The sequence below is a fragment of the Liolophura sinensis genome, chromosome 8 (genome assembly GCF_032854445.1).
Source record: "Liolophura sinensis isolate JHLJ2023 chromosome 8, CUHK_Ljap_v2, whole genome shotgun sequence".
Lineage (NCBI taxonomy): Eukaryota > Metazoa > Mollusca > Polyplacophora > Chitonida > Chitonidae > Liolophura > Liolophura sinensis.
Window position 1 is genome coordinate 49812860 of NC_088302.1, and position 18394 is coordinate 49831253.

At 38.9% G+C, this 18394-nt stretch overlaps 1 protein-coding gene across 1 annotated transcript; it reads left to right on the forward strand.

Annotated features, from left to right (window-relative positions):
- Positions 1 to 1508: 1508 nt before the first annotated feature.
- On the forward strand, positions 1509 to 18087 carry LOC135473156 (nucleoporin p58/p45-like). The gene is made up of 15 exons (XM_064752993.1): positions 1509 to 1580; positions 3806 to 3849; positions 5868 to 5975; positions 6562 to 6879; positions 7760 to 7909; positions 8510 to 8537; positions 8818 to 8883; positions 9133 to 9307; positions 9938 to 10017; positions 11467 to 11585; positions 11946 to 12028; positions 12482 to 12683; positions 13522 to 13623; positions 16177 to 16251; positions 16793 to 18087. The coding sequence occupies exons 1-15, from the start codon at positions 1510 to 1512 to the stop codon at positions 16978 to 16980; spliced, it is 1809 nt and encodes a 602-aa protein (XP_064609063.1). The 5' UTR covers position 1509; the 3' UTR covers positions 16981 to 18087.
- The last annotated feature ends 307 nt before the right edge of the window (positions 18088 to 18394 follow it).

Below are 18394 nucleotides of genomic sequence, written 5' to 3' on the forward strand. Positions count from 1 at the left end.
TGAAAGCGCTGCGTTGTCATCACATTAATTATTTATTTTTTTATTTGATTGGTGTTTTATGCCGTACTCAAGAATATTTCACTTATACGACGGCGGCCAGCATTATGGTGGGAGGAAATCGGGCACAGCCCGGGGGAAACCCACGACCATCCGCAGGTTTGCTGGTAGACCTTCCCACGTACGGAAGCCAGCATGAGCTGGACTTGAACTCACCGCGGCCGCAGCAAGAGGCTCCTGGGTCATTACGCTGCGCTAACGCGCTAACCAACTGAGCCACGGAGGCCGCACCATCACGTTTAATACCGGTATATAAACACATAACAACACTGCAAAGGAATCTGGAATCGGGGATAGTTAGTCCACCAGCAGAATCCCGGTTTATGCCGCAATACAATTTAAAAGACTACTGCATAGAGAGTAAAACTAGTGCAGCGACGACAGTTGGCATTTGATCACACGTAACCAGTTTACCCCAGGTACGGTAATGGTTTCGTCAAAATATGGAATACCATAATATTGACTTCAATATTCGGAGTATATTTTGTGTTGTTTTGCACAAAACTGACCCGTGGTCATCGTTGTTTTCATGAAAAAAACGACAATCATAGCAAATAATTATTGCTTTTTAGGGTGTTTGCAATCATGAGCTGTTAAATAAATAACACGTCATACTGAGACACCTCAGGGACCGGTTGTTCAAAACTGTTTAAAGACTTAATACCAGGTTTAGCTTTAAGCTAAGTCTCAATTTTGTACTTTGCCCAAAAATAATTGCGTAACGGTACATTAAATATATGAACTAAATCTGTTTCTTTTCCACTGATTTTGGACAGCGGCATTTTGGCTGCAGGTGTCTGCGAATGTTATTTTATACTGAGTGTAAATGTTCTATCAGGTTTACAGGAAGGGTCTTCTGAGAACATTAATATTGTCTGTTGAAAAAAGTAAGGCTTGTAAGTGTAACTTAATGTCAGTCTGATGTGCAGAGAAGGTGCAGTAATGAATAATGAAGAATTTTGATTCTTCACCATTCGTGCCTAGGCTATATGTTACAAGGGCCAATTTACATTGCGTGGGATTTGGGCCTAGCACTCGATACAATATGTGTGTAACTTCACACAGAAAGATTTAGACTGCATATAATAAATACATATGCTTGACCTTGCATTAAAATTATCACATTCGTTAGTTGTTTGTAGAGGAGGCCAAACAAATTGAGGCTTCATTTGAAATCGGTCTAGGCCTATAGTACCATACCGGTAGTTGTTTTACTTTCATTTGCATCTAGATAAATACAACCCATCATCAACAATCAAGCATTGTTTAATTAACTAAACAAGTTTATTAATTAAAGTTATCCGTTTTCCAGTTTCAACTTTTTGCCCCCTCTGTTACGCTGGGCAGACGTCTATCTCTATCCCAAGCTGAACAAACTAACATGAAGACAACAAACTTATCAAGAAGGGAGACAACTCCACATAAAACGCGGGATATGGTTTAAAAGAAAATATGGCGACTAGTGGGTTCACGTTTGGTCAAACCGGTACTGGTACAACGACTGGTACTGGCTTAGGTGGAAGGTATTTGGTACAATTACTGCTATAACTTCAATGTTTAGAATTACTGGGGAAAAGGTAAACAGTGATGATTGTTATCGAAGTCCTTACAGACCTTCTATCAATGCTATGAAATGTAGCACGAAAATTGGTCCTTCAGTGATACGGTAACAGGCTTTTATGTTTCCAAATATTACCTAAAGAAAGAGAAAAGATCTGAGTATTTGTAGAGTTTATGGGCTCCGCTTTTGTTTGTCGTTGACGCCCTTATTCACCTGTTTGCTGTGAAAAACACTTATCGAATGATCAAAACACCACCATAAAACATCCCAAGATTTGCATATCTCATTATATGTAGGAAAGCCGAAACGCAGCTGGATTTGTACTCATCTGATGATTTGTTTGTTGTTGTCCCGCTTCCACGATGTTCGATAAGCCATCTAGATGACACAGTTGACATTCATCCTTAATGTTATGATGAATGTCAGAATTCTAAAATAAGCCAAATCAGGCATTTCGTGAGTCTAGCACAGGTGTAGGCGAAAAAATGTGGGAGCTCTCTTGGCCCAGAATGACTATTTTCACATTTTCTATATTTTGACAGCGCTCACATAGTCATGGATTGCTCTTATTCACTGCTGAAGGATGCATTGTTAAACTTTGGAAAGCAGTTGATTACTAACCTCTCTGGTAACTCCTTTACAATGTTTGTTGGGCCCTAGATTGCCACACAGATAAAACCCTGAGCTGTCGATCATCCCAAAGCTCAACCTATAGGCTGATTCCAAGTGCCCATAATGACATCTGTCTTTTGTCTGTTATGATGCCGGATACGGTAGTTAGGCTCCTGGGTCTCATGAATGCAAGAGTTGGAATGCCCAGGAACCCAAATGTTGTATATTTAGGAGTAACTGGACAGGCCGGTGAGGTTAGTAATCAACTGTTTTATGAAATTTTACAATGCATCCTTCAGGGGTGAATGGGAGTGATTGATAGCTATGTGAGCACCCATCCAAATGTAAAAAAAAAAGAAAATAGTCATCCAAGGTAGGGCATACAGGGTAGGTAAAAGATGTGATTTTACGGTAGCTGCTGTCTTAGTTTGCAAGGTCCACCATCTTGTTTCCTTCAAACCCACATGAACTGTAGACTCCTAAAGTGCTGATTCTGCTTACAGATTTTTTTTTTATTCCTTAATTTCAACTTACCAGAGACTAGTCCATATACATGGAATCACTGTGCAGTTTAGAAATTCTGACATTCACAGTGACAGTGTGGCCAGTATGTCTGAAATAAAAAAATTTCAAACACCCATTTTCTTCACACTAACGGCAATCAAACTCACCTCGATAGCTTCTTTCTAGGGCATTTCTCAGTCGAGTCTTGATTGTTATTTTCTAAATTTAATACCCTTACCAGTGACACTAATTAACTTTTGTGGTCACATTATCTGTGATGCCGAAGTGCTACAGTGAAGTTGACAACAAATGTAGTAGCATGACTTGTGTTCAGAGTTTTCTAACTAGGTCTAACTAATGCTAACATGCTGAAAACTGATGTATGTCATTACATCTTTATTGCTGCATGTCATTACATCTCTAGTATTCATAATCTGACCAAGAAGAGACATAAACAAGGAGAAGGTGGAATGCCTTTGAGAAATTGTCTTGGATAATTGTCTGGAATTTAAGATAGACATCTGGGTCCATCTAGATGGACTGGCTAGGGGCTATCTAGAGACAATTCAACTCTTTATACTGACATTATACTGGGGTGATTTATTTATTTATTTATTTGATTGGTGTTTTATGCTGTACTCAAGAATATTTCACTTATATGACAGCGGCCAGCATTTTGGTAGGTTGAAACCAGGCAGAGCCCGGGAGAAACCCACGACCATTTGCAGGTTGCTGCCAGACCTTCTGCTGGGGTGATTGACTTCATAGGTGATGTTTTTATGTTACAATTAATCTAAATATTATTTTGGTTACATAATTTCATAATTTCATGTCTTAGCTAGGCAGTATTCACAAACGTTCATTCTGCCTTCCCACTACAGTAACTTTCCTTTAATACATCTGCTATTATTTTTTCTGATTTAACTGTGGTTGATTGAAATGTTAACTCTAAAAAAAAGTATGATGTAAAGTTACTTTTCATTCAGGTCTTTAATGTTTTGAATTAGACTTTACCTTATGCATACAGTAGACGTGTGATGGTGCAGAAATTTCTCTCCTTCATTGTTGTAGTACTGGATTTTCATTTGGGGCGGCCAAGACAACTGCGACAACAGGTAGGATATATTACCTGTAATCTATCACAGTATTAAAACAAATATCGAATTTATTTTGGATTATATTCTAATTATTATGTATTATTCTGTAAATAGTATGCGCATATATTATGTGAATGAGATTCAATGACCCTTGATCATTTAGTTGTAAAAGTGTTTCATCGACCATTCCAGCACTTCAGCGAGCATTGTACTGAGATCTAGGGCAGATGTTCTGTTAGCCATCCATGTGCACAACGCAGCAGGGTGGCTAAGCCCAGAAATTGACCTCTGCAATCTTACAAGCTTCTACATTGTGCTACTATAGCTTTTTCTTGCTCTGACATTGACTGCTGTAGCAATAACTTTATGCTTAACTGCTTGTGGCAGGACAAATGCAATTAAAGGATTAGTGTCCAGATTTACAGATTTACCCACTGATCCTAATTATTAAGATGCTAACCTGTTTAAACAGTATATTATGGAGAGGGCTTCCGAGAAACGTCATAATGACTTCAAATCCACCAAAAACAATAGATTGACTGCCCTAGCAGATCTCTGGCCGGCCCCTCAGAACGGATGGCCAACCCAAGTCTAGTTGGCCTAAATAACCTGGGAATTCTCATCAAACGTTGTTATTTTTAAGATGGATTCTAGCTACACAGAAGTAAATATATTGCTGTATGAATTTGAACAGACGTTAAAGTTCCAATTCATGACACTGATATCTCTGGCCAGACTTCAGATTCGGAGTTTTCGGGTTTTGAATTTGATGTTGTCCAGCCGTTTCCAACCACACTGGCAATACTTTAGCTTTACCCTGTGTTTCACTGTACATTTCATGTGTTTTTCTAAAGATTTAATATTTAGTTACTAATCTTTCCCTCTGTCCACTTCACAATAAATTTCATTGTATTCCCTGAGGGATTCTAAATTGATACCTGTATTCGATGACAACAACTGGTTCATGTTACTTTCGGTGTCCTGCAGGTAACATGAGATCTATGCCTACAGGGGCACTTACTCATGTATAGTATAACTACATGTACGATGTGGACATTGGCATTAGTGTGCAGAGATTTAGTATTAGTTTAGTTAATAGGGGCCGTTGTGGACAGTCATCTGTATTCCTCTTAAAGCTTTCATCTGTAAAGTGACGAGAACAGTTACAGCTGTTTTGGGTGGATACAAAATTATTTTGTCTTATGCAGTAAATCCACACCTTCATAACAGGCCAAATCATCTGGAAACTTGAAGAAACGAACTCCAGCATTCTTCAAACACCTGTTTTACAACCGTATGCAGAACTGCAAACCATTTCGTGGAGAAATGCAATATGCTGGTTGTCACTCTTGTAGCATTTTTTTAACACTGAACTAAATGGCGAAGCTCTGACAGCTTGTAACGATTGGACTTGTATGACATAATTCGGTGAAGACTAACAAGTGTTAGCTAATTGTGTATACATAGAAAATCTGGACACTAATCCTTAAACAACATGGACAGTCAGTTGAGCCAGAATCAAGGCATGATGAGCTGTTGTAGTGCCAGAGACCAAATGCTTGAAAGTTTGTAATGTACAGTGGGTTTATGCAGTAAGAAATTTTATCTGTTATGAAATTATGAAAACAATTTAAAATACAGCTTGCCCCAAGCATAAGGTTAGTATATTTTGCTTAGAAAATAACTTGTAAAACGAAATTTAATAAGGACTACAAAATTGTTACTTTACGAACCTAATTCCTCAACCTTTTCATATATGACAGCAACTTTTAGTGCAATTTATGTATATTTTAATTTGATTGTGGAGATAAAACTACATTGGTTGGATCGTCCAGCTTCAGGGCTTCACAAAAACTATAATTTTATCAGTCTTCACAGAATAATGCCTTTAAAATATGCGAGAAAAACATTACAATCATGCGAAAAGGTTGAAACATTACAGTAATGCTGGGGACTTTGCCAGATATCCAGAATTTACAATGAAATCTGTTTAAATTAAAACCATGCAAGGAATTGTCATCTGTTTCGATGTTCAGGTACAACGGGAGGCTTTTCCTTTGGAACGACACCTCAGCAGGCAACAACCAGTCATCCAGCCCCTACCCTGGGAGGATTTGGCTTTGGGGCTGCAGCTGCTAAGCCTGGTAATCCTGCACGTCTTGTCTGTATAAGTTAGTTCATCTGGCCATTACTACTTGATAGTTAACCTTGTCATCTTACGTCCAGATTTAACTGCTGGCTGTATATAACTTCTGTTGTGCAAACCAGTTTATTTAGTATATGTTACATTCCTTCACTCTTCCCAACTAAAGCAACAGAATTATTTCCAAAGTGAGATGGCTACTTATCAGATTGGGCAAGAGCCATGGGGTTTAATATAATCTGTGTTGAAAATTTGACACAAATAGATTATCAAACAAGAAATCTGATCTCACTCACATGCATGTTATTGATCCAACACTGACAAACTCTTCATAAAAGCTGCCACAGTTGGACAAAAGCAGCCATCAAGTGGGCGAACACTTCAGACCTATTTTATCCGATTTATATCACTTATTCCAGCTAGATCAATGTTGAATGCATTGGGTATTTGACGGAAGAGAGGCATAGCCAGTACATCCAACCCAAAGTCAGCTGGAGTATTAAAGCCATGTACATGTACGAAAATATGATCTACTTTATTACTAAGGGTTTTATTTATGGATTAAACTTTACCTGTGTTTTGGACAGCAACAACTACAGCCACAACTGGTTTGTTCGGAGGTCTGGGTGGAACTGCTGCAACAACAACAACAGCTGCATCAACAGGATTTACTTTGGGAGGATTAGGGGCTGCAGCTGCAACAACCACATCATCAGCAACAGGTTTTTCATTTGGAGGGTTGGGTGGCACCAAAACTACCACTGCTGGGACAGGATTAACTTTGGGTGGTTTGGGTGGCACAACTGCTGCCTCTACAGGGTTCAGCCTGGGCGGAACTACCACTAGTGCAGCAAGTGGTTTCTCCCTTGGGGGCACATCAGCGACATCAAGTGGACTTAATCTTGGTAACTCTACAGTAGTATACAGTAAATGACCTCAAATTTTACCCAAGACTACATGTAAGTCGCAGAATCTGTCTGATTCAGCAAGTTTCACCAAAATTAATATTTTCTGACATATTTGCTTCTGAGAGTGCAAATTTTTAGACAAAATTTTTTGTCATTTGCTGCCTGTAAAGATTAATACCTGTGCCTTGCATGCAGTAAAGTGAAGTAGACCAATCTACATTTTTCTGTCTGGAGATTTATGAGGTGGTGTTTTTATCATGGTTAAGTATTCAGGCAAGCAGTTGAGTTTTTAATTAAAAATCAAAGAATCTGGATCGCCCATACACTGCACTGCGCAGAGGATAAGCCAGGAGTACACACAGACACCATAGTTACATGGCAATAATGATGCAGAACATGACAGAAAAGCCAAGTATATAAACTTGTCTATCCACAGTACTCAGTACCAAGGCTATCAAAATAGGTGTATCTGATATTTGGGTAAAATTCAGAAATCTTGTAATAATAACCATTGAAATTAATAACAATGTTATTGGTATTTTTTCCACTTATTTAACTCTGTAAACTAAAGGTAATATAGAACATGCTGAAAAACTTTCCTATGCCTGGTATATTTGGTATATGCCTGGTGTCATAATACTTGTATTCTTGTACTGGATGTGGTATGGGATCAGATGAGCAGTGATAGATGCCACATTTCAGACAACTAACCCTCTATGTAAGGGCTGGAGTGTTTGAATCCATCTCATGTTGGATAGGACTTTCAAATCAGTGAACATGATAACGATTTTTTGTTCTGCTTTTTTGTTTAATGACTGTAACATATAGTTCACTTGTGCGTCTTGTTCTATATTATCTTTTGCCTTCAACTTTACAGGTGGTTTGTTATCCAGCACAACAACAACCGCATCAGGTGGCTTGGGGGGGACTGCTACAGCTAACATATTCAGTGCTGGGAATGCAGCCAAAAAAGATGCTGCAAAAGGGTTGGGAGGAGTGGACCCGAAGACTGCGTCCTCTGCGTCAGGTATAGAAGGGTTTCTTTGTGTATTCATGCGTCACTGTCTTATGCATCTTTGTATGATGAACTACTTCTCGTGGACTACAGATTATTGCATTTGATTTCAAAATAAATCTGCCACTCTGAGATTATTATTTTGGCACTTTGTCTGCTTTAAATGCTGGCTTCTAAGTGATTACTGTGGTGTTTAAATTATGGAAGCCTTCTTTAACACTGGTAATAACAATTCTGTATAACAACTTTCTAAACAACATTTAGCCTATTTCATACTGTTCTACCTTAGTGATGTCTTGCTTGTATATTGTTGTACCCTCATCCTGTTATACATGTTTCTTGATCCTGTTTTACCTTGATGTTCTGATTTGATGTTGCTACATCTTGATCTTGCTCTACCTTGATGTTCTGATTTGATGCTGCTACATCTTGATCTTGCTCTACCTTGATGTTCTGATTTGATGTTGCTACATCTTGATCCTGCTGTACCTTGGTGCTCTGATTTGATGTTGCTACATCTTGATCTTGCTCCATCTTGACTCTGTTCAACCTTAATGCCATTCTGCCTTAATGTTTTTTAACTTTGATGCAACTCCATTTCTTTCATCACAGGTGCCAGTACAACAAATGGCAAACCTAGGTAAGCCACTGCTCTGATCTTATCAAGTTAAAATACTGAGTACAATGCATTTAATTGTTTTGTCTTTTGAATAATTAGCTTTTGAAATAGCTTAATCAACCTATAATTTTGATTTAAGTAAAATTTTGTGTCGCACATTAGGCTCTTTGCTGGTCAGCTTCATGTTGTTTGGATATTGTTTTGTTCTTTGTTTCTGTTAATATTATTGATACCTTTACTAATTAAATAAACCTGCCATCAAATAATGGATTGGTTGCAAACATTCTATTTGTGCCAGCAGTGATGCGAAGACAGTGAAGGAGACACCCATGCCAGACCTTCTTGTGCAAACAGTGGAGGATTTTAAGTGAGTATTTGATGCAGTTGGTTGAAAATATATTGGTATTATGGGATAAATTCTTTGAATATTCGTGTACATTGTAAAACAGTTATTCTCTATTACAAAAAATGGTGATTGAAATCCACGTATTCAGTTATGATTTTTGAATTTCATTTAGATATAGAATGGACACTTCCTTCATTAATGTTGATGGTCTAAGCTGGTCTAAGCTTTGGCTATATCAAGTCGCTTTTGTCTTGGGTGTGTTATTTGCAGGAAGCATATAAAGGATCAGAAGTCAGTACGGGAAGACATTGCCAGGATGTCGTCTAAAGCAATGTACAAAGTTCAGGAGGATGTGGTATCGTTAAAGCAGCTGTTATCTGTGGTGTCGAATGGCCTGCAGCGAAATGCGGCGGCTATTGAGAAGCTTAAGTGGGAGGCTGCTCAGGTAGGTAACAGTTGAGTTGGTCTTCTGTTCTGAGCCATGTTTTAATTATAAGTGTGGGCCTTCATGTACAACTGCATGAAAAGTGTGGAGGCTTACAGTGTGTATGGCTTTGTGTGAGAAAAGGTCTTGACCATTGAGATGTGTTGACATCTTCCAGTTATCTTGAGCGTTGAGGTGGTTTCTTTAGTGATAAATGACTGCAGGCGAATATTATAAGTGTGGGTCTTCATGTACAACTGCATGAAAAGTGTGGAGGCTTACAGTGTGTATGGCTTTGTGTGAGAAAAGGTCTTGGCCATTGAGATGTGATCATATCTTCCAGTTATCTTGAGCATTGAGGTGGTTTCTTTAGTGATAAATGACTGCGGGCAAATAAGAATTTCATTTGTGCTAGTATGAGAAGTTGAGGCCATGATCTACATAGATGCTCTTGGATATAAATTTGATTGCAACTGTCATGGCAACATGTCTTCACACATTCATACATGTGTTACCATGGTAATAACATTCAGCTTTATAGCCTACTATCCCTTTTTGCAGATAAGACTGCTGCCTCTAGGTTAAAATTGTGACTAAAAAATTTGAAAAGTATACTATAATTCCACGATGTGTTATTTTGCTCTCCCTCAGGAGCTGAAGAATGCTGAGATGGCCCACAGGACTAAGGATATACCGGCGGGTTTACAGTATGAAAACACAGCGCCCACAGAGTGAGTGGGCTTACACCTTCACAGCTATGTGATAATTGTATCTGTAGCTTACACACTACAGCTATCTGGTCTCTGTAGCTTACACACTGTAGCTAGCTGGTGTCTGTAGCTTACACACTGCAGCTATCTGGTATCCGTAGCTTAGACACTACAGGTATCTGGTATTTGTAGCTTACACACTGCAGCTATCTGGTATCTGTAACTTACACACTGCAGCTATCTGGTATATGTACCATACACACTGCAGCTATCTGGTATCTGTACCTTACACACTACAGCTAGTTGGTATCTACAACCATCCGGTACCTGTAGTTTACACACTACAGATATCTGGTATTTGTAGCTTACACACGGCAGCTGTCTGGTATCTGTAGCTTACACACTGCAGTTATCTGGTATCTGTACCTTACAGACTGCAGCTATCTGGTATCTGTACCTTACACACTACAGCTAGTTGGTATCTACCACCATCCGGTACCTGTAGTTTACACACTACAGATATCTGGTATTTGTAGCTTACACATGGCAGCTGTCCGGTATCTGTAGCTTACACACTGCAGTTATCTGGTATCTGTACCTTACACACTGCAGCTATCTGGTATCTGTACCTTACACACTACAGCTAGTTGGTATCTACAACCATCAGGTACCTGTAGCTTACACACTACAGATATCTGGTATTTGTAGCTTACACACGCCAGCTGTCTGGTATCTGTAGCTTACACACTGCAGTTATCTGGTATCTGTAGCTTACACACTGCAGCTATCTGGTATCTGTACCTTACACATTACAGCTAGTTGGTATCTACAACCATCCGGTACCTGTAGCTTACACACTACAGCTATCTGGTATCTACAACCATCCGGTACCTGTAGCTTACACACTACAGATATCTGGTATTTGTAGCTTACACACTGCAGCTATCCGGTATCTGTAGCTTACACACTGCAGTTATCTGGTATCTGTACCTTACACACTGCAGCTATCTGGTATCTGTACCTTACACACTACAGCTAGTTGGTATATACAACCATCTGGTACCTGTAGCTTACACACTACAGATATCTGGTATTTGTAGCTTATGCACTGCAGCTGTCCGGTACCTGTAGCTTACCTGTAGCTTGACTGACTGTTTTGACTGAAATAATTTTTATGAAGACACAATACATGCATTAAGTAAGTGTGAATGCAAATGAATATACATGTATACGTAAAAAGATTGTGGGTGATATAGTATGCTTTTACTACATGTAGGATAATGTGTTTTACTTAGTAGATTACATGTTTCTAGAAATTGTTTTGTGACTGTCAAAAAGTTTAATACAGAAAACTAATGTTTATGAATGATACTCATTTGACATATTTTACTGCTCCATTCTGTCAGGTAAGTTGTGAAATGTACTAGTGTGTATGATATGACTACTTGGGGGTCCTGGGTATGTTAACAGGTATTACCACAGACTGGTGGAGGACTTTGAACAGCGCATGCAGACATATCGCCAGCAGATAGAGACCATGGAGAGTCACTTAGCCTGTCTACATCAGCCCAAGAAAATGTCCCCTCAGGGTGGGTCAGTCCTCTGTGAGATGTGCTTGACATTATTTTTAAAGGATCTGTGTCCAAGGAGTCAATAAATGAATTTTCTGTCTTGAAAGTGATATACATTAACTATACATTAACATTAGAAGCCTGTTAGCAACAGTATTTGCCAGAAATTGAAAGCGTTCCAGTTCACTTTGCATTTGTCTCTGCATTTGTGATACACAGTCTCATTTTAAAGGTATAAGGGGCTCAGTATAAAGTACATGGCTGTACATGTGTAAAAACCCAAACCATGATGTAATGTTAACTGGTAGAATGAAGACGTACTGCCTGGCTTTATCCTATACTCATTGAGAATAAAAGCACACTGTGTAACATTTTCAGAGCTTGTTCTTCTTCTGCGTAAAATCCACGAGACGTTCCTAGCTCTGGCAGCACAGCTACACCAGGTGCACGAAGCTGTAAAGGTAAGAGACGAATGGCTCACCTGTAGGTCCCACTTGGTGGTCTATAGCTTTACATCCAGAAGTTTGTTACCTACTCTGTTTATAATTACTCCTAAACCTCACCTGTAATAAGATACATGTACAGAGTGAAACAAAAAATGAGCAGTTCTTGCTGGCTAAGCAGTATAATGGGTTCTTTCCTAGAGACATGATGTACTAAACCAGTGGTGCTACATATTTACACCTAGCTGTTTGATTGAGATATTCATGAGTACATTGGTGGATGTAAAACAGAGATCCAATAAGTTTGTCATCTGGCGAAAGTTGGTGGTTTAGTCCAAGCTCTCCAGTCTCTTCCACACAAGTCAAAATTTTTTACCACAACGATAAAACATCAGTTAAATTGGATAAATTTATAAAGTAATAAAACTAAGTGTGAGTGAGAAAGTTTACAGGCATTTGTGACTGTTACAGACCCAGAAGGACCACTACCTGAATTATAGGAAGGTGTTCCACGCTGACGATAAGAATGTGTTTGAGAAGTACAAAAAGCCAGCTTCTCTGCATGTGCGGTCTCACCATACAGAGATTGGAGGACCTAACACCTTCTCGGGGCTGTCTGGAGCAGCAGCTGCAGCCATGGCATCTGCTGTTAGCAGAGTCCAGGATCCCTCAGGTCAGTGTGTTAGTAGATCAGTAATATTGTCAGTTAGCTGATGAGCTGCACTGGCTTCCTCCAGCCACCACAATGGTGTCAGCTGTTAGCAGAGTCCAAGATCCGTCAGGTCAGTCTGTTTGTAAATCAGTAACATTAGGAGGTTAGCCAGTTATCTAGTTGAGGTGCTCAGGTTTCCTCCAACCACCATATTGGTGTTTGCTCTCAGCAGAGTCCACCATCCAATAGGTCAGTCTGTTAGTACATCAGTAATGTTAGGAGGTTTGTCAGTTGTCTGATGAGGTACACGGGTTTCCTTCAGCCACCACAATGGTTTCCGCAGTTAGCAGAGTCAAGGCTCTATTTGGCTAGTCAGTTTGTAGATCAGTAATATTGTCAGTTAGCTGATGATCTGCACTGGTTTCCTCCAGCCACCACAATGGTGTCCGCTGTTAGCAGAGTCCAGGATCCCTCAGGTCAGTCTGTTAGTAGATAAATAATGTTTGTCGCTAGTAAAACCAGACCCTCTAAATAGTAGAGAGTTATTTGGCATGGAGAGGTTTCAAATCTGCTTGCAGATGCGATTTTTTGCTTCATTAAAAGGCTTATAACCATGCTGGACATTTTCCTGTTGAGCTTACTTGACCTTGAAATCTCAACAAATTTGTAATGTTTTGAAAATTAAAATGTATTGTTCGTTAATCTCAGCTTATTGCCATAGTAGTGTAAAGCCATAGCCATTCATTCAATCTAATGTATCTGTGGTCAAATTTGTTGAAGATTTAGGTATTAGGTATTTGTGACAAGGTAGAAGAACAGCAGTAACATGGTGTAACATGTTTGTCATTTCATCCTCCAGGTGCTCCCCCAGCTGTGGGTCTGGGAACAGCTGGTCTGTCAGGACAGACATCCTCCCTTACCGGCGGGTTGTTCGGCTCCACGGGAGGCACCTCCAGTACAGGTCAGTACACACTGTAAATAACCTAAAATTTTGCCCCAAAAAGTTCATTTTTAGATCCAAAGATATGTGGTACAAAATTACTCTTGATGCTGACAAACTTCAAAATGCCTTTTTAGGATAGGCTGAACTCTCAGAATGAGGAAATCTAATTATATATTACGTATATTACTGATATATGGATGAAATTTTAGATTGTTTACAATATTCCCCCCATGTAGTTCTAAAGCTGAGGTAATGGGTAATGAGTGACTCACAAACATGTAGTTCTGAAGCTGAGGTAATGGGTTAAAAACTTAACACGTGCATAAATTGCACTGAAAGTTGATCTTTCATACTCAAAAAGGTGGAGGAATTAAGGTACAGCAGATGAGCTACACAAAGTAGGCTATTGTTGATACTCATACAAATGATGTTAAACAATATAATATTTCTATTTATTTGGAACCATTATTAAGAAATGTCTTTAAAAATGGTTTGAAATAAATGGAAATAATGAACATCAACATATCTTTAATGTCACTGCAGCAATATTCTTACTACTGCCCTCAGAATTAATTAATCCATTAGCCTAAATTGCATTTAACTGATTATCTACAAAGTCAAGCTATTGCTCAGATCATCTATTGACTCAAAACTGCCTGATTGGTGATCACAGTCATGTAGTTCTAAAGCTGAGGTAATGGGTAATGAGTGACTCACACACATGTAGTTCTAAAGCTGAGGTAATGGGTAATGAGTGACTCACAAACATGTAGTTCTAAAGCTGAGGTATTGGGTAAGGAGTGACTCACAAACATGTAGTTCTAAGGCTGAGGTAATGGGTCATGAGTGACTCACAAACATTTAGTTCTGAAGCTGAGGTAATGGGTAATGATTGACTCACAGTCATGTAGTTCTAAAGCTGAGGTAATGGGTAATGAGTGACTCACAGACATGTAGTTCTGAAGCTGAGGTAATTTTGGGTAATGAGTGACTCACAGTCATGTAGTTCTAAAGCTGAGGTAATGGGTAATGAGTGACTCACACACATGTAGTTCTAAAGCTGAGGTAATGTGTAATGAGTGACTCACAAACATGTATTTCTAAAGCTGAGGTAATGTGTAATGAGTGACTCACAAATATGTAGTTCTAAAGCTGAGGTAATGGGTCATGAGTGACTCACAAACATATAGTTCTAAGGCTGAGGTAATGGGTCATGAGTGACTCACAAACATGTAGTTCTAAAGCTGAGGTAATGTGTAATGAGTGACTCACAGACATGTAGTTCTGAAGCTGAGGTAATTTTGGGTAATGAGTGACTCACAGTCATGTAGTTCTAAAGCTGAGGTAATGGGTAATGAGTGACTCACACACATGTAGTTCTAAAGCTGAGGTAATGGGTAATGAGTGACTCACAAACATGTAGTTCTAAAGCTGAGGTAATGGGTATTGAGTGACTCACAAACATGTAGTTCTAAAGCTGAGTTAATGGGTAAGGAGTAACTCACAAATGACTAACCTTTCAGGCTTTATCACATTGGTAATCCACCAATCAGGCAGTTTTGAGTCAATAGATGATCTGAGCAATAGCTTGACTTTGTAGTAGTAAGAATATTGCTTCAGTGACATTAAAGATATGTTGATGTTCATTATTTCCATTTATTTCAAACCATTTTTAAAGACATTTCTTAATAATGGTTCCAAATAAATAGAAATATTATATTGTTTAACATCATTTGTATGAGTATCAACAATAGCCTACTTTGTGTAGCTCATCTGCTGTACCTTAATTCCTCCACCTTTTTGAGTATGAAAGATCAACTTTCAGTGCAATTTATGCACGTGTTAAGTTTGATTTTGGGAATGGAACTACATTGGGTTGGATTGGCCAGTTTCAGGGCTTACCAGAAAGTATGATTTTATCAGTCTGTAACAGAATAATACCTTCTGAGTAAGTTTGAATAAACACCTTTCAAACATGCGTTGAAGAATTACAGTAACAATACTTGAGCAGTGCAGGAGTGAACAGCTGTCTGATTACCTGCTAAAATTTGACATTTTCATCCATCCATGTGAGGAACTCGTGCTGATTTCCTCTCCAGTTGTATGTGGAAAGCTCTGCCAGTAACCTGATGATGGTTGTGGCTTTCCACCGGAGCTCTCCCAGTTTCCTCCCACCATAATGCTTGGCACCACCTATATAAGTGAAAGCTTATAAGACCAATCAGATAAATAAATAAGTAAATAAATTAAAAATGAGTGTTGTCCTATCAACAGACAGTAATGTGACCACATGAGAGAAGACAGATTGTTCAAAAGTGACCAGTTAGGCCTTCTCTGTCATGTTAAAACTATCACCAACTACTGCACATGTACTATTGTCACTCTGATAATATGCTCACGCTTCTCAAAACACAATTTTGGTGAATCCAGATGTACTTTGCCCAAATTTCATCACATCTCTGATACCTATAGAGAATTTACAGGCTCATTTTTGGAACAACACTCAGTTTTGGAAAGCCGGCTGCTCTGCTGACAACAGTAATTTTGCAATGTATTCTGTGTGTTTTGTAGGGCTGGGGTTTGGCACTCCTAATCCTGGGTTTTCCTTCAACACTTCTAGCAGTACACCAGCTGTGAAACCAATAGGTAAGACGTGTGTATTGCATGCACATCTATTTGCTTTTGGTTGTTAATATGATGGGGTGTATATCAGTACTTAAAGGTAAAATCCAAGTAAGGCCTGTACAGAACACCCTTGGTGACATATTGCCATTTTATTGTATGTTTAGAATAACCAAAGGTCAGTGGTTTACCCTGGGCACTGTGGTTTTTCGTCCCTAACACTTACCTTCATCTCCAAGTGAATAATTCTTGTGTATGGCATTAAACAAGATTCAAATATTATCGGAATATTTTTAATATTCAAATTGGGTGTAGGTGGTTAGCATACCAGTGCAGCACAATGACCCAGGAGCCTCTCACCAATGCGGTCACAGTGAGTTCAAGTTCAGCTTATGCTGCTTTCCTCTCCAGCCGTACGTGTGAAGGTCTGTCAGCAATCTGTGGATGATCATGGGTTTCCCTTCGGTTTCATCCCACCATAACGATCATGGTATTAATGAAGTATTCTTGAGTACGGCGTACAATACCAATCTTTTAATACCAGTATTTTTTCTCACCGGTACAGGTTTATTTGGAAATCTGACAGCTAGCAATACATCAGGGTTTGGACTGGGAACCCCGCAGACAGCATCCTCGGGGACTGCTACACCCATGCCTGGAGGGACACCAGGCTTCGGTACACCAGGGGGTGCTCCTGTGGAGAACAAAATGTTCCTCTTGTCCAGACCGCCAGTAAAACGAGGAAAACGCTGAATGAGCTGTCTGGAATGTGTGTGTGTTTTTTTTTAACAGCTAGAACAAATGCTGTGGACATTTTCTCTGTATGTTGAGACCATGCCTTTGTATTCTCTAAAACAACAGTTCCTAGGTTACTTGACTGAAGAACTGCGCAGAAATGCGTCATAAATATGAAAATATACAGTATGATGACATGAAATATATTATATGTGAAATATGTGTACAGCATAGCAAAAGATAGAAGTAATGAATCTGAGAGCAAAGCTGATTTTGTTTCATTGAAGGAGAAATTATCACTTTATCATTATAGAATCTTAACTACATTTGCAAAGAATCAAGGCATACATGGTTAAGTTTGGGAGAAACGTACCATCAAATCATGCTAATGTAAGAAATTCACATTCAAATGTTGTCCGTGGTTGCAAGAAAATAAATGTATATTTTTAATGTTGAACATCGACTTTGTTGGGTGATATTTGGCAGTGCAGACTTGACTAATGTTTGAATGCTACCCACGGAAAAGTGCGCTAAACGATCTAAAATTTCACCTGTAGATTTGCTAAATGTATCCCATGATTCATTGTGCTGATTGTGGTCCTTACTGATTGGGCACTGCCAAAGAGCATCAGCGGTGGTCGGTATTATATGGACAGTTCACTCTTCACTGAGAAGTCACAAGTATAAGAGGCAAGGATAACCAAAATATTTAGTTGTTCATGATTGTTCAGTTATAACATATTCTCATTTGTCAGTCTGCTACTCAGCTGTGTTTCTATTTTTAACAGTTCTAAAATTTTATATCTATATTTTCCTTGGCTAAGTTTTATCTGAAAGTCTCTTTATTTACTTAATATCAATTTATTGTACGCAGAAAATGCAACGACAAACAATGAGTTTGATTGTAGTTCATATTCAACGTCAAATCATTTTGATAACAGGGTGAATAACTACAAAGCAAGATGGCAGTGTTCAGGTTTATCACTATGCATGTCGAGAGAGGGTCATACATAAAACAAACAAAAGCACATTCTTAATCATGCGTGTGCTACAACAAAGCACATTCTTAATCATGTGTGTGCTACAACAAAGCACATTCTTAATCATGTGTGTGCTACAACATTGAAGAGTTTGGCAACGTCCTGGGATTCACCTCATTTCTATTGGGGGTTTTTTTGTATGTGTACATGTATTTTCTAAATATTCAACTTCAAACTATGTCCAAGTCCATGTAAAGTGTCAGATTTCACAAAGATTAGCATAAAATACTAGAAATTTGTTGAATTAGATGTGACTGCTTTGGGTTACCAAGCTTTTTATCCTAATCACCTGGGTTGGGGTGTTCTGTAGCAAAGACATCCCACGCACGTGACATCACTTATTAAAGGTCATTTCAAGATATGGCTGTGATCGTGTTATATTTAATCCACCA

What these genes read in the sequence shown, in the direction of transcription:
- LOC135473156 (XM_064752993.1), top strand. Translation starts at nt 1,510, where the DNA reads ATGGCGACTAGTGGGTTCACGTTTGGTCAAACCGGTACTGGTACAACG. An exon ending in GGTACTGGCTTAGGTGGAAG is followed by an intron (nt 1,581 to 3,805) that starts GTATTTGGTACA and finishes TCATTGTTGTAG; the next exon opens with TACTGGATTTTCATTTGGGG. An exon ending in ACCAGCTGTGAAACCAATAG is followed by an intron (nt 16,252 to 16,792) that starts GTAAGACGTGTG and finishes TCACCGGTACAG; the next exon opens with GTTTATTTGGAAATCTGACA.